General features: G+C 56.8%; 1 protein-coding gene and 1 long non-coding RNA gene across 4 annotated transcripts; both read left to right on the forward strand.

Moving 5' to 3' along the window:
• The first annotated feature begins 816 nt into the window (after positions 1–816).
• Positions 817–3,046, forward strand: LOC139602412 (uncharacterized). The gene is made up of 2 exons (XR_011683192.1): positions 817–1,534; positions 1,647–3,046. It is a non-coding gene; the product is annotated as an uncharacterized lncRNA (long non-coding RNA).
• A 13,961-nt stretch (positions 3,047–17,007) lies between these two features.
• TMEM161A (transmembrane protein 161A) lies at positions 17,008–22,459 on the forward strand. 3 transcript variants are annotated; one of them, XM_071452009.1, is made up of 12 exons: positions 17,008–17,108; positions 17,486–17,589; positions 17,669–17,749; positions 18,187–18,284; positions 18,433–18,589; positions 19,130–19,281; positions 19,618–19,678; positions 19,917–20,060; positions 20,391–20,504; positions 20,760–20,934; positions 21,298–21,394; positions 21,838–22,459. In XM_071452009.1, exons 1-12 carry the CDS (start codon positions 17,106–17,108, stop codon positions 22,101–22,103), a joined length of 1,452 nt encoding a protein of 483 aa, XP_071308110.1. In that variant the 5' UTR covers positions 17,008–17,105; the 3' UTR covers positions 22,104–22,459. The 3 variants fall into 3 exon arrangements, with proteins under 3 accessions (XP_071308110.1, XP_071308109.1, XP_071308107.1); XM_071452008.1 differs by lacking the exon at positions 17,008–17,108 and adding an exon at positions 17,173–17,407 and having other exon boundaries at positions 17,445–17,589; XM_071452006.1 differs by lacking the exon at positions 17,008–17,108 and having other exon boundaries at positions 17,174–17,589.
• The last annotated feature ends 3,704 nt before the right edge of the window (positions 22,460–26,163 follow it).

The raw sequence follows: 26,163 nt of genomic DNA on the forward strand, positions 1-26,163 counted from the left end.
TGTCCTGTAGGACAGCAGGGTCACCATCCCTGCATCCCCTCCCCTCTGTGCTTCCACACCAACCCCGAGCTCTGCCCCTTTCCAAAGCCCATTTCTAACCCCAAACCCAAACATCCCAACATCAGGGCCAGACTGGGGAGGGGGACAGAGACCCCAACACCGGGAACCTCCCGAACCCCAAACCCCATTCCCCATTCCTGAACCCCAAACCCCAAACCCCAAACCCCAAACCCCAAACCCCAAACCCCATTCCCAAACCGCATTCCCCATTCCCAAACCCCAAACCAAATTCCCCATTCCCAAACCCCATTCCCCATTCCCCATTCCCCACTCCCCATTCCCCATTCCCAAACCTCTCTTTAGGGCTGAAATCCCCTCCCCAGCTGCACTTCCCAGACCTTGGAGGGGCCACACGTGCTCGTCCCGGCCTTGCACACGCGTGTGCATCCCTGGCTTTGCACACCTGTGTCCCCACCCTTGCACACGCGTGTGCATCCCTGGCTTTGCCCACCTGTGTCCCTGCCTTGCACACGCGTGTGCGCCCCTCGCCTGGTGCTCTGCTGCTCTCTGGGAACAATGGGGTGTGGGTTTGTGGTTTTGTGGGGTTTTTTTGTGGTTTTGTGGGTTTTTTTGTGGTTTTGTGGGGTTTTTTTGTGGTTTTGTGGGGTTTTTTTGTGGTTTTGTGGTTTGTTTTGTGGTTTTGTGCTTTTAGCCACTCCTGAATGGGCTTTTTTTGTTTTGGTTTTTTTTTTTTCTCCTTCTGTTTTTTTTTTTTTTTTTTTTGGCGCTCAAGGCCTGAAAAGCCGGCGGGGAAGGAGGCGAGGGAGGGGAGGGAGGGGAGGGAGGGGAGGGAGCCCCTCCATTAGCTCAGTGCAGCAGCGAGAACAGCTGTGAAAAGAGCCCGGGCCTTTTTCCCACGCCCGGAGCAGCGCGGCCGGGGAAGGAGCCCGAGCCCTCCCGGCGGGGTCAGCGGCGCTCACAGAGCCCGAGCCCCGCGCGGCGCCCGCCGCAGCCCCGGCAGAGCGCGCACGCTCTGACACTCACCGGGCCTCCCCCGCCGGCCCCAGCGCCGCTCGGACCCTCCCCGTGCCGCCCGCGGGATGGAGAGGCCAAAAAATTCCCAATCGTTCGGGGGGTGATGTGATGGGGAGGATGGAGATCCCAAAATATTCCCTTTTTGGGGGAGGGTGTGATGGGGAGGATGGAGATTCCAAAATATTCCCTTTTTGGGGGAGGGTGTGATGGGGAGGATGGAGATCCCAAAAAATTCCCTGTTTGGGGGGTGATGTGATGGGCAGGATGGAGATGCCAAAAAATTCCCAATCCTTTTGGGGTGTGGTGTGATGGGGAGGATGGAGATGCCAAAAATTTCCCCCTTTTGGGGCGTGGTGTGATGGGGAGGATGGAAATTCCAAAATTTTCGCCCTTTTTGGGGGTGATGTGATGGGCAGGATGGAGATTTACACCTCTTGGGGGATGTGGAGATGGATTGAGGATGGAGATTTCCCCTTTGGGGGATGATGAGATGGGGGAGGTGGAGATTTCCTCTTGGGATGGGGGAAGATTGAAATTTCCCCATCTTGGGGGACGATGGAATGGGAGGAGGATGGAGATTCCCCCTTTTGGAGGGGCTGAGATGGGAGGAGATGGAAATTTCCCCTTGAGGATGGGGGGAGATTGAAATTTCCCCATCCTGGGAGGTGCTGGGATGGAGCAGCCCCTCTCAGGATGGGGGAGGATGGAGATTCCCCCTTTTGGGGGAGATGGGGGCAGATGGAAATCCTGCTGCCGGCACCCCGGGCTGTTTGGGGTTCGTGGTTTATTTTGGGGTTTTGTTGGGTTTTTGTTGTTCTATTTTCCGTCCCTCCCGCCCCTGTCCCGGCTCTCCCCGCACCCGACCAGGGCCGAGGCGGGCGGCGGCGCTCGGGGCCGGCAGCTGCTGCAGACGGGACCGGGAGGGGGCGGCAGGGCCCGGGCCCAGCCGGGGGAGAGCGGGGGCGTCGGGAGATGGGGCAGGAGGGGACTCACACCTATGGGGGAGGAGATGGGGATCCTTCCTTCCTTCCTTCCTTCCTTCCTTCCTTCCTTCCTTCCTTCCTTCCTTCCTTCCTTCCTTCCTTCCTTCCTTCCTTCCTTCCACCACTTCCCTCTTCTCCTCTTTCCCTTTTTTGCTCTTTCCCTCTTCCTCTTTTCCACCTTCCCTCTTTTCTTCTCTCTCCTTCCCACTTTTCCTCCTTCCCTCTTTTCCTCTTTCCCTCCTCCCCGAGCTGTTCCTCTTTCCCTCTTTTCCTCCTCCCCTCCTTCCCAAGTTGTTCCTCCTTCCCCCTTCCCCTCTTTTCCTCCTCCCTCCCTCCCTCCCCCTCGTCTCCGCCGCCGGTCGCTGACACTCCATGGCAGCCCATTCAAAATGCATGGGCTCCCCTTTCCGAGCGCCCCGCTCCTTTTGAACTAAAAGGATTTTCTCAGAGGCTAAGTTCAAATGTACGGCCGTTATTTATTTATCACCCCCGCTATGTATTATTCATTTATTTAAAAATGTATGGCAGCTGGGAGCCCCGTGTTTAATCACCCCACGGATGGCGAGGGCCAGGTGGGGCCGGCCCCTCGCCCCGCCGCTAACCTGGCGCGGCGGCCTCACGGCTGAGCGAGCGCGGAGCCGGCCCCGAGCGGCCCCAGCGCCGGGCACGGCCGGGCCCGGGGGACGGAGGGGCTGCGGTGCCCCCGGAGGGGCTGCGGTGCCCCCCGGGATTGGGGAACTGCGGTGCCCACTGAGGGATGGAGGAGCTGCGGTGCCCCCGGTGGAGCTGCCGTGCCCCGGTACCGGTGCCAGGGCTGTTTTCGTGCCCCCCCCGCGCTGCTGTTTGGCCCTGGGGACACAGCCGTGCCACCCCGCTGTCCCCAGCCCGATGCGAGGACAGCGCGGGGAGGCTGGAAGGGGCTGGCACTGGGCTCTGAGGAGGCAAAACACGGCAGAAAAACGAGAAAACGGGAAAACGAGAAAACGGGAAAATGAGAAAACGAGAAAAAGGGAAAAGGGGAAAACGAGGCCGCGTTCTTCCTCCCGCAGCACGCCGCGGGAGGAGGGGACGCAGCCAGCCCTGCTGGCATCCCGCTGTCCCCGCAGGGCTGAAATGCCCGCGAAGGGTTAAGGATGCTGGAGGTGCCCCCGGGCCCCCCGAGGAGCCCCCGCCACCCCGTTCCGCGGCGGGACAGCCGCTAATTGAGACAGCTCGGGCCGCGCCTCCTGCCGTCCCCCGGGGCTGAGCTGCTCTTCCCAGGGGGAGCGCATTGTCTGCTCGGGCGGGTTGATGTAATCCCTCGGCCCGAACAATGCTTCCCCACCCCGCTCCGCTTGAAAGGGTATTAGTTGCCCAATGAGATAATTACTCCGCGGGCCACCCTAATCATCCCCTCGGTCCCCGCCGCCTCTCCCCGGAGCCGCCCGGTTCCGCCCCGCAGCGCCCGGGATGGGGCCGGGGTGGGAGCCCCTCGGGGGGGGCCGTTCTGTGCAGGAACCCTAAAAAACAGCGGGAAATGTTCTGGGAAAGGGGATTTGGGGTCGGGGTGGAACCTGCTGGGAAGGCTCATCCTACACGGGAACCCTAAAAAACAGCGGGAAATGTTCTGGGAAAGGGGATTTGGGGTCGGGATGGAGCTCACCGAGGAGCTTGTCCTACACACGAATCTGCATCCTAAAAACCGACAGGAAAATGTTCCAGAAAAGAGGGATGTGGGGTGGTGATGGAACCTGCTGGAAAGGCCGATCCTACCCTAAAAACGGGCAGGAAAATGTTCCGGAAAAGAGGGATGTGGGGTGGGGATGGAACCACTGAGGGGCTCATCCTACACAGGAACCTCAACCCTAAAAACCCACAGGGAAGGAGGGATGTGGGGTCGGGGTGGAACCTGCTGGAAGGGCCCATCCTATGCAGGAACCCTAAAAATCAGCGGGGAAATGTTCTGGAAAAGGGGATTTGGGATCAGGATGGAACCTGCTGGAAGGGCCCATCCTTCGCTGAACCCCCAAAAGGGGCACGGAGCTGTTTGTGCTCCCGAGGTGTCACCTCCAGGCTGGGCTGGTGGCTGCTGCTGTCACCTGGGGACGTCACCGGGCTGGGAATGCCGGGAGCTCCCGGCGCGTTGGGATTTGGGATTTTCCCGACGTTCCGACCCCGCCGTGACCCCTGGGAGGGCCTGGGCTGGTGGCCAGATGTCCCTGCAGTGCCTGGCAGCCAGCAGGGTCCCCCAGCACGCGGGGAGCCCGACCGGCAGGCTGGAATTTGGGGAAACACAATTCCATGTGCTCCTTGAACGTCAGCACTGCCAGAATCCCAGAATCCCAAAAATCCCAGAATCTCAGAATCTCTGAGTCACAGAATCCCAGAATCTCAGAATCCCAGAATCCCCAAATCCCAGAATCTCTGAATCCCCAAATCCCAGAATCCCAGAATGTCAGAATCTCTGAGTCACAGAATCCCAGAATCTCTGGATCACAGAATCTCTGAATCACAGAGTCCCATAATCTCAGAATCCCAGGATGTCAGAATCACCAAATCCCAGAATCCCAGAATCTCTGAATCACCAAATCCCAGAATCCCAAAATCCCAGAATGTCGGAATCTCTGAATCACAGAGTCCCAGAATTCCAGAATCCCAGAATCTCTGAATCCCCAAATCCCAGAATCTCTGAATCACAGAATCCCATAATCTCAGAATCCCAGGATGTCAGAATCACCAAATCCCAGAATCTCTAAATCCCAGAATTCCAGAATCCCCAAATCCCCGAATCCCAGAATCTCTGAATCCCCGAATCCCAGAATCTCAGGATGACCCCAGGATATCAGAATCACCAAATCCCAGAATCTCTAAATCCTGGATTCCCAGAATCCCAGAATCCCAGAATCCCAGAATCCCAGGATCCCAGGATCCCAGAATCCCAGAATTTGGAGGTTTTCCGTCAGGATTTGGAGCTGACAGAGCCCCTCATCCCATTTTTTGCAGATCCCAGCTCCCACCTCGCCCCATCCATCCCCATCCCTCCCCAGGCACGGGAGCGGAGCCTTGGGAAGATCCCAAATCCCGGAAATCCCGGCTGGAGCAGCCCGGGAGCGGCCGAGGGCTGGGATTTCCTGCCCGGGGAATCCCGGAATTCCCGATTTCCTGGGATTTTGGGGCTCTTTGGGGCCGCGCCGCCCCCGCCCCATCCCGCGGGACCCTGCCCAGGGCTGGACGGGGTAAGTTTGGGGTTTTTTTTTTCCCGCTTTCCTCTCCTTTCCTGCAGACCCGGAATTGGGTTTTCCATGTGGGATCTCGCCCAGGGATTTGGGGGAGCAGCAGTGAGGCCCCATCCCGATCCCTTTCCTGTGATTTTTTGGGGGAAACCCCCATTTTTATCCTCATTTTATTGACATTTCTCCTGGGAAATATCCAGATCCCACCCCCTGCCGGAGCTGCTGGAAAACCAGATTGTTCGGGATCCAAAAAAAATCCACTTTTCCCCCATTTCCCTTTTATAATTTACGCCGCAGAATCTCCCCTCCACCGCCCAAACCCATCCTTTAATCCCCTTAAATGGGAATTTCCCTCCATTTCCCCCCTGCTTCTCCATCCAATCCCGGTTTTCCCGGGGTTTAACCCCTTCCAGCCCCATTTCCTGGGGGTTAACCATTTCCAGCCCCATTTTCCCGGGGTTTAACCCTTTCCAGCCCCATTTTCCCGGGGTTTAACCATTTTCCGGGGGTTTAATCCCTTCCAGCCCCATTTCCCCGGGGTTTAACCCTTTCCATGCCGATTTCCCCGGGGTTTAACCATTTCCAACCCGATTTTCCCGGGGTTTAACCCCTTCCATCCCATTTTCCCGGGGTTTAACCATTTTCCCGGGGTTTAACCCCTTCCTGGGCGCTGCTTTTGGGGTTCCCCAGCTCGGGGCAGGCGGTGGGGATGAGCAGGGCCCGCAGCCGATCCCGTCCCGGGGATTCAGTCAAGGGGAGGAATCCTCATCCCCTCGGGTCCTCCCTGCTCCGAGTTCTCTTTTCCCTTCCCCTCCTCGTGGCAGAGCTGTCCAAAGCATCAGGAAAAACAAAACTTCCACCTTTCCCGGGGTGAGGATTTTTGGATTTTTCCAGCAGGATTTTCTCGTCCCAAGCAGGGGGGGGTGAGGGCAATAATCCCAATTTTCCCCTAAAACAGCCCAAAATGAGGCCGGGTGTCGCAGGTTGGGTTTTCCTGGTGGGAATGCGGGAAGGTGGGGCTGGGATTTTGCTGTGGGTTCCTCTCCCCCACCCCTGGGGACACAAATCCCGAATCTGCATTTGGGATCGGGGTCAGCTCTGTCCCTGCAGCCTGGGATGGATTTGGGAGCCCCGGCTGAGCCTGAGAGGCCTCAAAACCCTGAAATTTGGAACTTTTCCCACATTTTCCCTTCATTCCCAGCCTCGAACCCTCCAGGGCCGTGGTGGGGCTGGATTTGGGATCCCCAGCTGGTCCTGAGGCCTCAAAAGGCCCAAATTCCAAACCTTTCCCACATTTTTCCCTCGTTCCCAGCCTTGAACCCTCCAAGGCCACCACGGGTGCCCCCAGCAGCTGCTCCATGCCCTGGGCGGCCACCTTCATCCTCCTCTTCCTCATCCTCCTCTTCCTCTTCCTCATCCTCATCCTCATCCTCATCCTCATCTTCATCCTCCTCATCCTCATCTTCATCCTCATCCTCATCCTCCTCATCCTCCTCATCCACCTCATCCTCCTCATCCTCCTCATCTTCATCCTCCTCTTCCTCTTTATCCTCATCCTCCTCATCCTCATCTTCCTCATCCTCATCCTCATCCTCTTCACCCTCCTCATCCTCCTCATCCTCCTCCTCATCCTCCTCCTCCTCATCCTCTTCATCCTCATCCTCCTCATCCTCCTCACCCTCCTCATCCTCCTCATCCTCCTCATCCTCCTCTTCCTCCTCTTCCTCCTCTTCCTCCTCCTCATCCTCCTCATCCTCCTCATCTTCATCCTCCTCATCCTCACCCTCCTCATCCTCCTCATCCTCATCCTCCTCACCCTCCTCATCCTCCTCATCCTCATCCTCCTCACCCTCCTCATCCTCCTCATCTTCCTCATCCTCACCCTCCTCATCCTCCTCACCCTCCTCATCCTCCTCATCCTTCTCCTCCTCGTCCTCATCCTCCTCATCCTGCTCGTGCTTTTCCTCCTCATCCTCCTCATCCTTTTCCTCCTCCTCATCCTCCTCATCCTCCCGCTTTTCTTCCTCCTCCTGCTCCTCCTGTGCTGGTTCAGATCCTGGGACTCCATCTGCAGGGCCGGTCCCACGCCCGCCGTGGCCTTTTTATGCAAAGGGGAATTAATTAGATTTGAATATGGTAATTAAGCCATCGGCCCCCCTGCCCTGCCCTCCCCAGCCGGGCGCTCATCACCAGATTCCCTTTTTTCTTTTTCCTCCCGCCCTTTCTCCTCAGCCCCTCTCTCTCCCTTCCCTTTTTTCCTCTCTTTTTCCCCAATTCCCCCAATTTCCCTCCAATTTTCCCCCAATTTCTGCAATTTTTTCCCCAATTTCCCCCCAATTCCCCCAATTTCCACCCAATTTTCCCCAAATTTTCTCCAATTTTCTCCAATTTTCCCCCAACTTTCCCCATTTTTTCCTGTTTTCCCCATTTCCCCAATTTCCCCCAATTTCCCCAATTTCCCCCCTTTTCCCCCCAATTTCCCCCTATTTCCCCCAATTTTTCCCGACTTACCCCCAATTTCCCCCAATTTTCTCATTTTCCCCAGTTTTCCCCATTTTCACGTTTTGAGCCTCTCTGATCCTCAAATTCCCAAAAATTCCCTTTTTTCCCAGCCTTGGATTTGCTTTTTTTTTGGGATTTATCCCAGGGGTTTTTTTTGGGATGGGAAAGGAAAGAATTGAAAGGATTGAAGGAGATTCCAACACACAAAAAAGGGATTTTTTTTCTTCAACTGGGAATTCAAGTTTTTCCAAGGAAATGAAAGGAAAATAAATCACTTTGGGATATTTTTATAAAATTACATTTTATAATTTTATATTCGTATTTATTTCCCTTTTTGCCCCCAACTCCACTCATAAAGCAAACAAAGGAAATTTGGGAAAATTCCAGAAAAGCCCCCAGGGTTTTTTTTGGGACAGTTGCTGGGATTGCTTTGTTTGAAATTGGGAATATTTTAAGGGAATATTTGGAACATTTTAAGGGGATTAAATTCCAGGGAAACTCGAAAATTGACCTGGAAACAAGAAATGGGCTGGAATTATAAATATATAAATATATAAATACATAAATATATAGATAATATATTTATAAATATTTCTATATATTAAATATATAGAAATATAGAAAATTACAAATATATGTATGTGTATAAATATATAAATATAAAGTATATAAATAAAATATATAACTATAAAAATTACAAAATATAAAATTATAACAATATAACAATATAACAAGATAACATTATAACAATATATAAATATATTAAAATGGGATTTTTTTAACCCTGGCTCCTCCGTGGGCAGAGCCAACGGGAACCAGGGGGGTTGGGAAGAATTTTGGGTTTTTGGGGCTTTTGGGATGAATTTTTGGGTTTCAGGACACCCGGAATTTCCAGAAAAAAGATCAGGAAATGCCCCCTGAATTCCCAAGGAGGGCAAAAGGGAAAGGGGGAGAGAGGAGGAGGAGGAGGATCCACGGGGCAGGGGAGAAAAATAAACCCAAGAGGGAGGGAAAATGGAGCAAAAATCCTAAAAAATGTGGGGATAAAAGGGAAAAACCATCGATATTTTGGCATCCCTGTGTCCCCGTGTTCCATCCAGGTGGGCAGGAGGAAGGGCCAGGCTCAAAATCTCCCATGCAGCTTTTCCAGGCCGGATTTATTTCTCCTCTTGCCACTTTTGAAATTATTTTTTTTCCCTTTTTTTTCCCCGCCTTCCCCACGTGGATTCCCCGCGGCAAAGGAAAACAAGCGAGGATGATTTTTTTTTTTTTCTCCCTTCTTTTGTCTTGGTTTTAATCCAGCCCAGCCTCCTCCTTTCCATTCATAATTTTCTTCCATAGCTGAGGAAAAAAAAAAATAAAAGGGAAAAAAAATTAATATATTTAAATGTATTTTTTAATAAATTAAAAAGGAAAAGGGAGGAAGGAAGGAAGGAAGGAGGAGAACCAAGATGATCCCAAGGGTTCCATTTCACCTCCCAGTAATTCCTGTGGATTAAAACAAAAAAATAAAATAAATAAAATAAACATAAAGGAAGCGCTCAGGATTGGGAGAGAGATGGGGGGAAAAAAGGGGAAAAAAGGAAAGAAAATGGGCAAATTCTCCCTTTGGAAAACCTTGGAAATTTGGCTGTAGGGCTGAAATCTCATTTTGGAAAGCCAAGGAAATTCACCTGCAAGGCCGAAATCTCCACATTTTGCCAAATCAAGAATATTTGGCTGTAGGGTCAAAATCTCACTTTGGAAAAAAAACCAGAGACTCAGCTGCAGAGCAGAAATCTCCACGTTTTGGAACACCAAGGAAATTCCCTTTAAGGCCAAACTCTCCCCATTCTGTCAAACCCAGGAAATTCCCCCTTGGGCCGAACGCTCCCGACTTCAACAAACCCAGGGAATTCTCTTTAAGGCCAAATTCCCCCCATTTTGGCAAACCAAATTTAAGGCGGAATCTTCCCCATTTTTTCAAACTCAAGAAATTCCATTTTAGGCCAAATTCCCCCCATTTTGGCCAACCCAGGAAATTCCCTTTAAGCCCAAACTCCCCCCGTTTCAGCAAACCAGCTTTAAGGCTGAATTCCCCCCATTTTGGCAATCCCAAGAAATTCCCTTTAAGGCCGAATCCTCCCCATTTTTTCAAACTCAAGAAATTCCATTTTAGGCCGAATTCCCCCCATTTTGGCCAACCCAGGGAATTCCCTTTCAGCCCAAACTCCCCGTGCTGGGTGCAGCTCTCGGGTTCCTTTGTGGGGTCTCTTTGTTCCTTGCCCCCCTCCCCGAGGAGCAAATCAGCGGCGTTTGCATATTCAGAGCAGGTGGGGGCCCAGATGCAGAGCAAATTAACCACCACCACCGCCACCACCATCATCATCATCATCATCATCATCAGGAGCTGCTGCTGGGGGCAGGGCTGCTAATTACGGCGCTCAGCGTGCGCTCAGCTTTGCCCCACAATTAAGCCGAGCTCAGCCAAAGCCGGGCCCAGCCGAGGTTCCCCAGGGGGTTTTGGAGAGCTCAGGGAGGGTCCTGGCTCGTCCCCGTGGGGTTTTTTGGGGGTTTTTTTGGGGTTTTTTGGGGTTTTTGCCCGGGTTGGTCATTACGGCGCTCAGTGTGCACGCTCAGCTTTGCCCCACGGTTAAGCCGAGCTCAGCTAAACTGGACCCGAGGCTGGGCCCAGCCGAGGTTCCCCAGGGGGCTTTGGGGAGCTCAGGGAAGGCATTTTGGGGTTTTTAGGTTTTTTTGGCAGTGCTTTGAGGCGGTGCCTTGGCCTCGTGGTTCGCGCGCGGTTCCCGCCGGGGTTTATCCGGGTGTTTCCGGAATGTTCCGTGTCCCTCCCTGCGTCCCTGCCCTGCACGGACAGGGCACGGAGCCTCGGGAAGGAGCTCTGCCTCTCCAGCTCTTCCCCAAAACCCCGAGCTTTTGGCTTTCCGGGCCCTCCCACCCTGCCCCGCTGCTGCCAGGGGGGCGCTGTCACCGCAGGGAGGGAGGGAGGTGGCGGGAGGTGACAACGGTGACACTGGAGAGGTGACACTGGTGACACTGGGGAGCTGACACTGGTGACACTGGGGAGGTGACACTGGTGGCACTGGGGAGGTGACACTGGTGACACTGGGGAGGTGACATTGGTGACACTGGAGAGGTGACACTGGTGACACTGGGGAGGTGACACTGGTGACATTGGGGAGCTGACACTGGTGACACTGGGGAGGTGGCACTGGAGAGGTGGCACTGGTGACACTGGAGAGGTGACATTGGTGACAGTGGAGAGGTGACATTGGTGACACTGGGGAGGTGACACTGGTGACATTGGAGAGGTGGCACCAGTGACACTGGAGAGGTGACACTGGTGACACTGGGGAGGTGACACTGGTGGCATTGGGGAGGTGACACTGGTGACACTGGGGAGGTGGCACTGGTGACACTGGGGAGGTGACACTGGTGACATTGGGGAGGTGACACTGGTGACACTGGGGAGGTGACACTGGTGGCATTGGGGAGGTGGCACTGGTGACACTGGAGAGGTGGCACCAGTGACATTGGGGAGGTGGCACTGGTGACATTCTGGCGCTGGTGACATTTGGGATCTGGGTGTGGCTGGTGCGGCTGTGGGGCCATGGAGGAGCCCCGGGAATGGGAATTGGATGGGATTGGGAATGGGAGCAGGATTGGGAACAGGAATGGAATGGAACTGGGAATGGGACTGGGAATGGGGTCAGGGATGGTCTGGAAAAGGGAGTGGGAATGGGACCAGAATGGGGACCAGGAAAGGGACAGGGAATGGGAACAGGAATGGGACAGGGAAGGGACAGGGAAGGAGCCGGGAAGGGACCGGGAGGGACCCGGGAGGTTCCCGGTTGGTCGCGGCCCCGCCTGGGGAAGAGGCCGGCCCAGCCGGGCTGGGTGCCCCGGGCGCTTCCCGCCGAGGAAGAGGAGGAAAATCCGGGATTTCCTCTGGGGAAAAGGCGGGAAGTGGCTCCGGATCATCCTCATCCTCCTCCTCCTCCTCCCTCCCGTGGGGTGTTTGGGGTCAGGAGAAAAAATTCCCACCCAGCCCAGAGGAAAAACCCAGAACCCAACCCCGATCCAGTCCCAATCCAGTCCCTGTCCCTGTCCCAATCCCAGTCCCAGTCCCAGCCCCAATCCAGTCCCAATCCAGTCCCAGTCCCCGTCTTTTTTCAAGGAAAAAAAACAAAAAGGGAAAAGTGGGATAATCTCCCCACCTGTTTGGTTTTAAATTGGGTTTTGGGTTTTTTTTTTGGGAAAATAAGAGAGGGGAAAAAAGGGGGAAAGGGGGAAAAGAGGGGAGAAAATGGGGAAAAGAGGGAACCCCCCCTCCCCCCACCTGTTCGCTTTTTTTTGCTGAAAAATGGGGGAAAAAACCAGGATGGGAAAAACCTCCCAGGATGGGGGAAAGGCCGGGCCAGGCCGAGGAGCAGCTGGAAATCTGGAAATGCCATAAATCCCGCGGGTGTCGCGGCACCGCCGGCCCCATAAATATCCCGGGAGGGGACAAAGCCCCCATTGAGCCCCGGCAGCTGCGGGGACGGCCGCGGGTCAAGGGCGCCGTGGCTCCTGCCCGGGGTTTCCCCTTCTTAACTCATCAAAATCGCTGCTTGTCACCCCCGCCCGCGGAAAATGTTTTGTCATTTGGTGATTTTGTAGCTGAAGGTTTTGGGGAGATTGGGTGGAATGAAGGGGTGATGGAGGGGAAACTGAGGCACGGGGATGGAGCCCAAAATGCCTTTTAAATTTATTATTTTATTTTATTTTCTATTTTTTAAATTTTATTTCATAATTTTATTTTATTTATTCTTATTTTATTTTTATTGTATTTTATTTCTGTTATTTATTAATTTTTCCTATATTTCTATTTATTTTATTTAATTGTTATTTTTGTATTTCATTTACTTATTCTATTGTATTTTATTTATGCATTCCTTTTATTTACTTATTTTTTTATTTGGTTATTTTATTTTATTTACTTACTCTATTGTATTTAATTTACGTATTCATTTTATGTATGTATGTATTTATGTATTTATTTTATTAATTAGCATCCGTGGGTTTCCCACCGTGGAAATTCCCTTTATGCATCCCAAATTTCTCTCATTAATGGGATTTTTAGAAATCTGTTTACTTTTTAAAATTTATCTATTTAATTTGCTTATTCTATTGTATTTTATTTATGCATTCATTTTATTTATTTATTTGTCTATTTAATTTAAATATTTATTTATTTAAAATTTTATTTTATTTTATTTTATTTTATTTTATTTTATTTTATTTTATTTTATTTTATTTTCCACCGGGGAAATTCCCTTTCTGCATCCCAAATTCCTCTCATTGATGGGATTTTTTTTTTGGGGGGGGGGGGAAGGCGATTCTTGGGAATTTTTTGGGGGAAATTCGGGGAATTTGGAGAATCTTCCAACCTTGGGAGCAGAGATTTGGGAGGGTCGGGATGGGCTCCAGACATTCCCAAGGCTGGGGAGGAAGGGCAGCTCCTCCTCCTCCTCCTCCTCATTTTCCCACCTCCCCAGTCCCACGGGCTGCCGGGAAGGGTGGAATTAATCCCTATGGAAATTTATTTAAATGAATTCCCGCCTGGACACTCAAGCTGTTCCCAGCCTGGCGAGGGGGGAGGGAGTGGGGACCCCCGGGATCCCAAATTCCCAAATTCCCGAATTCCCCCCACCTTTTCCTGGGGGTGTTCCTGGCTGGAAATGCTGAGTTCTGCCCCAAATCCACTTTTGGAGTTTTGGTTTTCCCCAGGGGGGTTCTTGGAGAGCGGGGAGGTTCCAGCGGCTCTGGCTGTGCCCTGGAAAAATGGGATTTGTTGGGGGGTTGGTTTCACCCCAAAAAAACCCAAAAAACCCCAAAAAACCCCAAAAAGCCCTCGAGTCTTGGTTGTTCCATGAGGGGAATATTGAGGATTTCCAAAAATGAGAAATCCTGGTTTTCCTGCCCGAAATTCCTTGGTTTATTTGTTGGAGCTGCCCTGAAACAGATCCAGCCCTTCCCAGATCAAACGGATCCAAATTAAACAGATCCAGATTAAACAGATCCAAATGAAACAGATCCAAATTAGACAGACCCAGCTCTTCCCAGATCAAACGGATCCAGATTAAACGGATCCAGATTAAACAGATCCAGATTAAACAGATCCAGATTAGATAGATCCAGCCCTTCCCAAATCAAACAGATCCTGCTCTTCCCGTTCCTATTGGGATGGAACAGAAATTTCCTTGGGATCGTGGAAACAGAGTGAGCACCAAAATCCTGGGAATTTCTGGGAATTCTGGGAATTCCTGGGAATCCCTGGGGGCATCCTCGGGGCTGGAGGGGGTCAGGATCCTCCCCTGGACCTGAATCCCAAAGATCCCGGGAATTGGGGCTGGGGGAACCAGCAGAGACCCCAAAAACAACCCTGGGGGTTGTACGTGCAGGGTGCCCTGATTAATTATCCCAGCTGATTAATTAATGAGGGAATCTGGGCTCAGGCCGTGCGGGGCTGCGTGAGGCAGAGGCTGGAATGACGTGGGATAGTGAGGGAGATGGGAACTGGGAATTGGGAACTGGGGATTGGGAACTGGGAACTGGGAACTGGGGATTGGGAATTGGGAATTGGGAATTGGGAATTGGGAACTGGAAACAGGAAACTGGGAATTGGGAATTGGGAGCTGGGAACTGGGAATTGGGAACTGGGAATTGGGAGCTGGGAGCAGGGACATTCCTGGGGACTGCAAGTGACCTCAGGTGTGTCCCTCCCTGTCCCTCCCTGTCCATCCCTGTCCCTCCCTGTCCCTCCCTGTCCCTCCCTGTCCCTCCCTGTCCATCCCTGTCCCTCCCTGTCCCTCCCTGTCCATCCGTGTCCATCCCTGTCCATCCCTGTCCATCCCTGTCCATCCCTGTCCCTCCCTGTCCATCCCTGTCCCTCCCTGTCCATCCCTGTCCATCCCTGTCCATCCCTGTCCATCCCTGTCCATCCGTGTCCATCCCTGTCCCTCCCTGTCCCTCCCTGTCCCTCCCTGTCCATCCCTGTCCCTCCCTGTCCATCCCTGTCCCTCCCTGTCCCTCCCTGTCCCTCCCCAGGACTCTCTCTGGGCTCTTGGTGACCACAGCCCCCGGCCAGGCCATCGGGCCCAGCTCCTCGGGCCCCCAGCAGTGACCAGGACGTGAGTGTGGCGCTGCCACCGCCGCTCCCCGGTGTCCCCAGTGTCCCCAGGAGACCCCGCCCCGAGGAGGTGCCCGGTGAGGAATTCCTGGCAAGGGCAAATGTCACAAATGTCACCTGTCCCAAGGTGTCACCTGTCCCCTTCCCCTGTCCCAAGGTGTCACCTGTCCCCTTCCCCTGTCCCCAGGTGTCACCTGTCCCCTTTCCTCAGAATGGAAACAGGTGGGACAGGCTGGGGACAGGCTGGGGACAGGTGGGACAAGGTGGGGACAGGTTGGGGACAGGTTGGGGACAGGCTAGGGACAGGTTGGGGACAGGTGGGACAGGGCCAGGTTGCCCCAGCCCCATGAGCCTCATTCCAGCCCCACAATTCTCTTTTTTCCCCGTTTTTTAACCAAATTTCAAGGCGAGCCCACAGCTCCAACAGGAGCATCTCAGAGTTTGGTGACTCCAGCCCTGTCCCCTCCACAGGGGACAGCTCCGAAATGCCACCAAACCTTTCTGGGTGACAAGAGCCAGGCCAAACCTCAGCAGGGACATCCCCAAAATCCCCGAGCCCTCCCTCCTCCAAATACTGAGCTATACATTAAATTAACGGTGGGGAAAAAAATTAAAATAAATAAATAAAATCAATAAAAGCGCTAAAAGGAGGGAAAAGGCCGCACGGGAGGGGAAGCGTGGCAGTTTGTTATGCTAACCGAGGGGGGCTCCGCTCGGGGGGACAAGTCGGAGAGGTCTGAAGAGCAAGGAGTTCACAGGCCCTCTCCTTTTGTCATGCTAAAAGTGCAACACAGAAAATATACACAGGCAGCTGCTCGATGGAGCGTGAAATACGAGCGATTTCTGCGGGCCCCGGGTAATGCGATGCAGCCCCGGGACAATGCCCGCCCGCCGCCTTTGTGCGCCACGGGAAACTCGGGTTTTATTTTATTTTATTTTCTTCCTTTCAGGGAGGGGGCACAAACGGCCGGCGGAGGGGACGGAGGTGGGAGCGCCCCGAGCCGGGACGGGCGGCGCGGCGGAGCGAGGTGGCCCCGGCTGGGACGGGGATGTGGCCCCGCAGCAGCGATTTGGGGACGTTTGGGGACACTCGGGGCCGCGCATCGGCGGCGCCCCGCGGCGGGCGCTCCCTTTGCTGATGCTAATGGGGAGCGGTGTAAAATCAGCGCTCAAAGGCGCCTTTGTGTCCTGGGGGTGCTCCGAGCATCCATCTTCCACCTTCCCCTCGGGGTTTTGTGGCCCGGCCGAGCTGAAAGCGGCGCCCTGGGGGCTCCGCGCTCTCTCCGGAGGGGCCGAGTGTCAGATCTGGGGGGATTTGGGGCTCAGGGCATGGAGACATCGAAGGTGACGGGGCAGGAGGCTTCCCTGGGCTCTGGGTCACCTTGGGGGAATTTGGGGGATTTTTGGCACCGCATTCCATCGGTGGAGGGGCTGGCGCGGGGGGCACGGCGGGGGCTGCCCAGGGGAGGGGTTCTGGGGTACCCCGACCCTCGGGGGATGCTCCGGGCGCGGGCGGAAGCGACATCTAGCGGGAAGCGCATCCCGTCGCCAGGGAGATCGATATCCATGGCAACCCCCGGGAACGGCCCGGGCTGGACCAGCGGCACGGCCGGGCCCTGGGGACCCGGGATGGGCCGGGATGGGCGCACGGCGCGCCGGGGTGCGGGTCCTGGCACGGGGATGCGGATCCTGGCACGGGATTTGGGTCCTGGTACCGGGATGTGGGTCCTGGCACGGGGATGCGGGTCCTGGCACTGAGATTTCGTTTTATTCCTCATGATGCTGCTCTGCTTTGATTGGTAATAAATTAAATTAATTTCCCCGAGTCGAGTGTGGTTTGTACAGGTCAGCCGAGGAGGGGGAGTGTGGGTCAGCTTCGGTGGGTCCCTGGCGTTTGCCCGGGGTTAGCCCAGGGCGGGGATGAGGGAAGACACGCGGATATGATTTATTACCGATATTATCGATACTATCGATTATCCCGTGTGGGCTCGGCCCCGCCGGGACTCGAACCCGCGGCCCCGCCGCTCCCGGGAGGCCCCGCCCGCGGAACCGCGCGCGGCGCAGAGCCCGCCCCTCCCACAGCCGCCCTGTCATTGGTCACTAGCCTGCCAATCAAAAGGAGCACAGCCGAGGATTGGCTGATTAGAGGGGCGTGACCGCGGGGGCGGGGCTTCCTGTGGGCGCCTTTGCGCTGACCCCGGCATGGTGGGCACGGACCGGGATGGACCGGGGGGACCGGGGGGGAACCGGGAGAGGAACCGGGGGAGGAACCGGGGGAGGAACCGGGAATGGACCGGGATGGATCGGGATGGATCGGGGCTGGACCGAGAGTTCTGAGCGGGGTTGCATGGCCAGGCTGCCCGAAGGGTCCCGGGGTTGGGCACGGCCGGGGGGTCCCTGCCCGGGGGTCCCAGCGGGTCCCTGCCTGGGGGCTTCACATCGGGGGTGTCCCCAGAGCAGGGGACAGCCCCATGCCCAGCTCTGCCCTGCAGGGGTGTCCCCTCGTCCCCCCAGCCCCAGTGATCCCAGGGGTGTCCCCAGGTCCCCCCAGCCCCGGGGGTGACCCCGGTGTCCCTGCCCAGGCGGTGATGGGGGTGCAGGTGGTGGTCACCCTGCTGGCTGCCAGCCTGATGCAGAAGATGGCCCCGCACTGCTCCTTCGCCCGCTGGCTGCTCTGCAACGGCAGGTACGGCTCTGTCCCTGTCCCCCGTGTCCCCCGTGCCCCCTGGGGACAGCCAGCCCCTGTCACCCCCCTGTCCCCGCAGCCTGTACAGGTACAAGCACCCCTCGGACGAGGAGCTCTGCGCCCTGGCCGGGAAGCAGCGCCCCAAGAGCAGGAGGGACAGGTCAGCGTCATCTGGGGGTGGGAGCGGGACACGATCGGGGCTGGGGACACATTTGGGGTTGGGGACATGTTTGGGGTTGGGGACACGTTTGGGGCTGGGACATGTTTGGGATTGGGGACACGTTTGGGGTTGGGGACACGATTGGGGTTGGGAGCACGATTGGGGCTGGGGACATGTTTGAGGTTGGGGACACATTTGGGGTTGGGGACACGTTCGGGGTTGGGGACGTGTTTGGGGTTGGGGACGTGTTTGGGGCTGGGGACAGCAGACGCCACCACAGGGTGCAAGGGGTGACAAGGGGACGGCCATGGGTGACAAGGGGACGGCCATGGGTGACACGGGGACAGCCATGGGTGACACGGGGACAGCCAGGGGTGACAAGGGGACGGCCATGGGTGACACAGGGGACAGCCATGCGCTGCTGGGGTTCCCTGCAGGAGGGCCAGCGGGGTGGCAGAGGACAGACCCCTGTCGGTGCCACGGGACATCGAGCTGCAGCTGGACACCAGCCCCATCACGGCCGTGGACGCGCTGGGTAAGGCCCGGGGACGCTGCGGGGCTGTCCCCAGAGCGGTGACAGAGGTGTCCCCAGTGTGGTGGTGTGTCCCCAGTGCAGTGACACGCGTGTCCCCAGCCCAGTGCCATGTCCCCAGCCTGGTGACACGCTGTCCCCGTGCCCGCAGTGCTGCGCCATTTCCTGGAGTACCAGTGGTTCGTGGATTTCTCCGTCTACGCCGGCGCCGTCTACGCCTTCAGCGAGGGCTATTTCTGCCTGGTGAGCCCCGCCAGGGAGAGCAACCTGGGCGTGCTCTGGTGCCTGCTCACCGTCCTCTTCTCCGTGTATCCTCGCTTTGGGGGGCCAGGCAGAAAGGGGAGCCCCGCCAGCATTGCTTCCCTCCCAGCTGAGGGGTGAAACTGAATTTTAGGGGTTATTTATGAGGAGTTCTGCAGGTGACCAACCTGGGCCTGCTCACTGTCCTCTTCTCCGTGTATCCTCGCTTTTGGGGGGCCAGGCAGAAAGGGGAGCCCCACTGCTGTTTTACCCTCCCAGTTGAGGTGTAAAAATTAATTTTAGGGGTTATTTATGAGGAGTTCTGCAGGTGACCAACCTGGTTGTGCTCTGGTGCCTGCTCACTGTCCTCTTCTCCATGTATCCTCACTTTTGGGGGGCCAGGCAGAAAGGGGAGCCCCGCCAGCATTGCTTCTCTCCCAGCTGAGGTGTAAAACTGAATTTTAGGGGTTATTTATGAGGAGTTCTGCAGGTGCCCTGCAGAGGAGCTGGTGGTGGTGGCAGCTTCGTGGTGGTGGTGGCTGGGGGTGAGCGGAAGTTTGGGGGTCCCGCGGTGTCCCCGTTTCCTTGACAGCCGTCCCCACGCCCAGCAAGGTGTTCTGCATGGTGATGCGTCACTACTTCCGCTCGGAGGAGGGCGGCGAGCGCTCCGTGTGCCTCACCTCCGCCTTCTTCTTCCTCCTGCTGGCCATGCTGGCCCTGGTGGTCCGCGAGGATTACCTGGAGTTCGGCCTCGAGGCCGGTGCGTGACGGGGACGGGGACGGGGACAGGGGAGGGGGCGCTGGGGACCCCGGCCAGGGGGGTCACAGCACGCCCAGGGGTCACTCCCCACTCATGGGGGTCACTCATGGGGGTCACTCATGGGGGTCACTCCTCACTCCCAGGGGTCACTCCCCACTCCCAGGGGTCACTCCCCACTCATGGGGGTCACTCATGGGGGTCACTCCTCACTCCCAGGGGTCACTCCCCACTCATTGGTGACTCCCCACTCCCCCCTGGTCACTCCCCAGTGGTCACCCCCTGGTCACTCCCCCTGGTCACTCCCCCCTGGTCACTCCCCCATTGGTCACTCTGCAGGGCTGGCCAGAGTCTCCTCTAACCTGGAGCCCATCCTGAAGCCGCGGGGCTGGGAGTGGACGTGAGTGGGGACCAAACCCCTTTTGGGGACAGTTCTGGAAAGTTTGGGGCAGGAACTCGCTGGGAACGGGGACAACAATATCACCCCTGTCCCCTGTGTGTGTCCCCAGGCTGGGCACAGCAATGTCACCCTGTCCCTGTGTGTGTCCCCAGGCTGGGGACAGCGATGTCACCCTGTCCCTGTGTGTGTCCCCAGGCTGGGCACAGCGATGTCACCCTGTCCCTGTGTGTGTCCCCAGGCTGCCCCTGGCCAGGCTGGCCTTCAAGCTGGGGCTGGTGGCCCTGAGCTCCTTCCTGGGCGCCTGCCTGACCTTCCCGGGGCTGCGCCTGGCACAGACACACCTGGACGCGCTCAGCATGGCGGCCGGCAAACCCCTGACACAGTGCGTGGCACCTGGGGACACCTGGGGACACCTGGGGACAGCTGGGGATGGGGGGGGACAGCTGGGGACAACGCGGGGCACAGTGGGGGACACCTGGGGAGGGAGGGAGGGCTGGGTGCCAGGACTCCCCAGCTCTGGGGGAGGTTTGGGGTGGGAGGGCTCTGTGGGCTCTATGGGGTCCCTATGGGCTCTATGGGGTCTCTGTGGGCTCTGTGGGGTCCCTGTGGGCTCTGTGGGCTCTGTGGGGTCCCTGTGGGCTCTGTGGGGTCCCTGTGGGGTCTCTGTGGGGTACCTGTGGGGTCTCTGTGGGTCAGTGACTGTCCCTTGCAGGGTCCTGCTGCACGTGGGGTTCGTGGCCCCCGTGCTGGTGGTGCTGCTGTGGGTCCGGCCCCTGGCCCGGGATTTCCTGCTCCAGGCCCCGCTGGGCAAGCAGAGGGTGCAGATGTGAGTGGCACAGCTGGGGGACGTCTCCAGTGACCCCCGTGTGTGACAGTGTCCCCACAATAACCCCTTGTGACACCCAATGGCCATCCACGTGACCATCCATGACCCCCAGTGACCCCTGTCACACCCAGTGTCCCCCAACAGCTCCTCAATGTCCCCTCTGACCCTCTGTGTCCCCTGTCCCCTGTGGATCAGGGTTCCCTGTCCCCATCCCGGTGCCATCCCGGTGCCATCGCGGTGTCCCTGTCCCCGCAGCCTGTCGGACGCGTCCTTTGACACGCTGCGGCTCTGGGCTGTGGTGGCGCTGTCGCTGCTGCGGCTGCTGGGGACGCGCCACCACCTGCAGGCGTACCTGGGGCTGGCCGAGCGCTGGGTGCGCCGCATGCGGCGCCAGGCGGGGCGGATCCCGGCCCGCGACATCCAGCGGCAGGTGCGGAACGGGAACGGGAGCGGGAGCGGGAATGGGGATGGGAATGGGAGCGGGAACGGGAGCGGGGATGGGAACGGGAGCGGGAGCGGGAATGGGGATGGGAACGGGAGCGGGAGCGGGGATGGGAACAGGGATGGAACACGGGAACGGGATTGGGATCGGGAATGTGATCGGAATCCGGGTCAGGATTGGGACTGGGACCGGGAACAGGATGGGGATTGGGGTTGGAATTGGGATCGGGGTCAGGGTCAGGGTCAGGAGGGCGATGGGGATGGGGACCAGGACTGGGATTTGGGATCACGATTGGGATCGGGATGAGGATTGGGACTGGGGCACGGCTCTGAGCATTCCCGGCTCCCGCAGATCTCCAGGATTTACTGCTACGTGTCCGTGGTGAGCCTGCAGTACCTGGGGCCCGTGATCCTCACGCTGCACTGCGCCCTGCTGCTCAAGACGCTGGGTGAGCAGGGGCTCGGGGGGCGGCAGGAGCCCACCAGGACCCAAACTGTTCCCAGCTGTCACAGCCCCCAGCTCAGGATGTCCCTGGGTCTGTCCCTGGGTCTGTCCCCTGGGTCTGTCCCCTGGGTCTGTCCCTGGGTCTGTTCTGGTTTGCAGTGGGGACAAACTCGGTGCTGGGACTGTGTCACCAGCAGGGCTGGGGCACGGGGACACGCCAGAGGTGTCCCCCGTGTCCCCCATTCCTGTCCCCCGTGTCCCCCAGACCCCCATTCCTGTCCCCCGTGTCCCCCATTCCTGTCCCCCGTGTCCCCCAGGCCCCCATTCCTGTCCCCCGTGTCCCCCATTCCTGTCCCCCGTGTCCCCCAGGCCCCCATTCCTGTCCCCCGTGTCCCCCATTCCTGTCCCCGTGTCCCCCAGAGCCCCATTCCTGTCCCTGTCCCGCAGGTCACCACTCGTGGGGGCTGTACCCCGCCGTGTCCCCCGCCGTGTCCCCAGCAGCGCCGGTGGCCCCGCCGCGCCCCGAGGGGGACCCTGGGGACAGCGGGGACGTGCAGGTGGTGGTGCAGGAGATCTCGGGGCTCCTGGGCTGCATCTTCACCCCCCCCTTCTTCCGAGGACTCTTCTCCTTCCTCACCTGGTGGGTGGCTGCGTGCCAGGTGATCACCAGCCTCTTCGGCCTCTACTTCCACCAGTACCTGGCAGCGTCCTGACTGGGGACACTGGGGGGGGCTCGGTGCTGCCCGTCCCTCGCTGCTGCCTTGCCTGCTTGTGCCACTTTGAGGACACCTGTGGGGACATTGCTGCCACTTTGAGGACACCTGTGGGGACGTTGGTGCCACCAGGACGGGTTTAGTGTCACCGCTGTGCCTGCCCCTCGTGGGGACACTCCAGTGCTGCCTTTTCCTGGAGGGCAGCGGCTCCTGGCATGCTGGGGACAGGCTGGGGACACGCTGGGGACATCCAGGAGTGGCACCTGGAGTGGCCAGCAGAGATTGTGGGGTTTTTGTGGGGTGTGTGACCCCAGCAGCCTTGGGGGTGGCTGCTTCACAATAAACGAGTGACACCAGTGTCGTTGTCACCCAGAAGCTGCTCTCGGTGTCCCCAAGCCCCCAGCAGGTCCCACCGTGCTGCTTTAGGCACCACCCGAGAGGAGCAGACCTGTCCCTGTCCCTGGGGTCACTCGGGCTGGTGACACTGAGGGGGGACAGGGCCGGGCTGTCCCTGGGGTGGGACAGGGCTGCAGCTGCGTGTAACGGGATTATCAGGTCTGGGCTGCCGGGAGGAAGGGCCGGGGCCCTGATCCTGTTTGATGGCCTTGTAATGGTCCTAATTCCCCCTGCCGAGCGCCGGGAGCAGCAGCGCTGGGCCGGGGTTAACTGGGCTAATCCAGCTCCTCCTCCTGCTGCTGCTGCTTCCCGGGAATCCTCGCCCTGGATGTTTGAGGGAAAAAATCAGAAAAAAAAAAAAAAGAGGGGGAAATTCCCGTTTTGCAAGTGGGGAATCCAAAGCTCAGCCCAGCAGGAGATGGGGAGCCCAAAGCCCAGCCCAGTGAGAGATGGGGAGCCCAAAGCCCAGCTCGGTGGGAAATGGGGAGCCCAAAGCCCAGCCCAGTGAGAGATGGGGAGCCCAAAGCCCGGCTCGGTGGGAAATGGGGAGCCCAAAGCCCAGCCCAGTGAGAGATGGGGAACTCAGAGCCCAGCTCGGTGAGAGATGGGGAGCCCAAAGCCCAGCCCAGTGAGAGATGGGGAGCCCAAAGCCCAGCCCAGTGAGAGACAGGGAGCCCAAAGCCCAGCTCGGTGGGAAATGGGGAGCCCAAAGCCCAGCCCAGTGAGAGATGGGGAACTCAGAGCCCAGCTCGGTGGGAAATGGGGAGCCCAAAGCCCAGCCCAGTGAGAGATGGGGAACTCAGAGCCCAGCTCGGTGAGAGATGGGGAGCCCAAAGCCCAGCTCGGTGGGAAATGGGAAATCCAAAGCCCAGCCCAGCCCAGCCCGGCCGGTCGGGAAGGCGCCGTGCGGGGCCGTTCCCGCAGGGTTTGGGGTGCCGGGGGCTGCGGGCGCTGCTGTCCCCGCGCTGGTGTCGCCGTCCCGCCTGTCGCCTGTCGCGTTGCTAGGGCCGGTTGCGGCGGAGGCAGACACGCAGACGGAGCGTCCCGGGGGAGCTGCCCAGACGGGTGACCCTGCCCGGCGGCGACAGTGACAGATCGAGCAGCCGGCGGCGCAGACACGGCCGCGGGCACCGGGGGCCGCTCCCGCCCCGCGGGCTCGGGGCTCCGGCGGGGGCGGGCACGGGAGAGCCGGGGCGATCTCAGCTCTGGGGGGCTCGTCCTGGCAGGGAGGGACGAGGGGGACCCATTCCCACCCCATCTCCATCCCAAATGGGATCCCTGGCAGGGAGGGATGAGGGGGATCCATTTCCACCCCATCTCCATCCCAAATGGGATCCCTGGCAGGGAGGGACGAGGGGGACCCATTCCCACCCCATTTTATCCCAAATGAGATCCCTGGCAGGGAGGGACGAGGGGGACCCATTCCCACCCCATTTTATCCCAAATGAGATCCCTGGCAGGGAGGGACGAGGGGGACCCATTCCCACCCCATCTCCATCCCAAATGGGATCCCTGGCAGGGAGGGATGAGGGGGACCCATTTCCACCCCATTTTATCCCAAATGGGATCCCTGGCAGGGAATCCTTTCCCACCCCATTTTATCCCAAATGAGATCCCTGGCAGGGAGGGATGTGGGGAATCCATTCCGACCCCATTTTATCCCAAATGGGATCCCTGGCAGGGTTTGCAACGGGATTTTTGAGGGTTTTTTTTTGGGAGGATTATGAAGGATTTTTAAAGGCTTTTTTGGGAGGTTATACAGGGGTTTTTTGGGGGGGTTATAAAGGTGTTTTTGTGGGGGCTTTAGGATTTTTTGGGGGGTTATAAGGGTTTTTTTGGGGGGGTTATAAAGGGGTTTTTTGGGGGGTTATAAAGGGTTTTTTGTGGGGGGGTTATAAAGGGTTTTTTTGTGGGGGGTTTATAAAGGTTTTATTTTGGGGGGTTAGGGTTTTTTGGGGGGTTATAAAGGGTTTTTTGGGGCGTTATAAAGGGGTTGTTTGGGGGGGTTATAAAGGTTTTTTTGTGGGGGGTTTAGGGTTTTTTGGGGGGTTATAGAGGGGTTTTTTTGTGGGGGGTTTATAAAGGGTTTTTTGGGGGGGTTTAGGGTTTTTTGGGGGGTTATAAAGGGTTTTTTGGGGCGTTATAAAGGGGTTTTTGTGGGGGGTTTATAAAGGTGTTTTTATAGGGGCTTTAGGGTTTTTGGGGGGTTATAAGGGTTTTTTGGGGCGTTATAAAGGGGTTTTTTTGGGAGTTCGGAGCGGTTTTCAGGCCGGGAGCCCCGGGCTCGGGACGGCTCCAGCCGTGGCTGAGCCGACAGCGCCCCCTGCAGCCCCGGCTGGGGACAACACGGCCGGAGAGATGTGCGGTCAAAGGGGGCACAACCCTCGGAAAAAACCACAAAAAACCCTAAAAATCCTCACCGAAAAACCCCTCAAAAATCATCATGGCCCCTAGAAAAACCCCCTCATAATCACCGCCCCAAAAAACCTCATAACCACCCAAAAATCCCTGTAAAAACCCTTCATAATCGCCCCCAAAACCCCCTCAAAAACCCCTTCACAAACCCTCATAATGCCAAAAAAAACCTCACACAGCCTTCAAAAAAACCTCTCAAAAAAACCCTCACAACTCCTCCAAAAATCTGCTCACAAACCCCTCCAAAAATCTCCTCACAACCCCTCCAAAAATCTCCTCACAAACCTCCAAAAATCTCCTTAGAAACTCCCCAAAATCTCTTCACAAACTCCCAAAAATCTCCTCACAAATCCCTCCAAAAATCTCCTCACAAACCCCCCAAAATCTCCTCACAAACACCCAAAAATCTCCTCACAACCTCTCCAAAAATCTCCTCACAAACCCCTCCAAAAATCTCCTCACAAACCCCTCCAAAAATCTCACAACCCCTCCAAAAATCTCCTCACAAACTCCTCCAAAAATCTCCTCACAAACCCCAAAAATCTCCTCATAACCACCCAAAAAACGCCTCAAAATCCCCCCAAAACCCCCTCAAAAATCCCCCCAAACGTTCCAGGCCTGCGAACCAGAGGGAAGCCATGGAGAGTCCCCAAAGTCAATCAAATTTTTTATTAAATATACATCCTCTCTTGGCACAAATCTTAAAATATATAAACATTATATAACAAAGTGTCTTCACTGCAATAAAATAGAATCCAGATCCAAGAAAAGCCGTCAAAAACGACACGCACACATGGATGGTGAGGGCACGGGAAAAGGCAATTAACAGTGTTTGTGCTAATTAAGTAATAGATGCATAGACCACACAGGCAGTGACCGGTGCTGGGACAGCCTGCAGCTCGTGCTGATTTTGGGGGGAAATGGGGGGAAAAAGGGGGAAAAAGAGGGGGGAAAGAGGGAAAAGGGTAAGGAAGGGGAGAGGGAAAGGGGGAGGGAAAAAGGGGAAAAGAAAAGGGGAAAAATGGGAGAAAAAAGGGAAAAATTGAGGGGGAAATGGGGGGGGGGAATGAAAAGGGGAAAACAGAAAAGGGGGGAAAAGAAAAGGGGGGGAAAGAAAAGGCGGGAAACAGAAAAGGCGGGAAACAGAAAAGGCGGGAAACAGAAAAGGCGGGAAACAGAAAAGGCGGGAAACAGAAAAAGAAGGGAAAAGGGGGAAAGAAAAGGGGAAAAGAAGGGGGGAAAGGGGAAA

Source organism: Agelaius tricolor, unplaced genomic scaffold, assembly GCF_023055355.1.
Source record: "Agelaius tricolor isolate 1412-34295 unplaced genomic scaffold, bAgeTri1.0.p SCAF_33, whole genome shotgun sequence".
NCBI classification, from domain to species: domain Eukaryota; kingdom Metazoa; phylum Chordata; class Aves; order Passeriformes; family Icteridae; genus Agelaius; species Agelaius tricolor.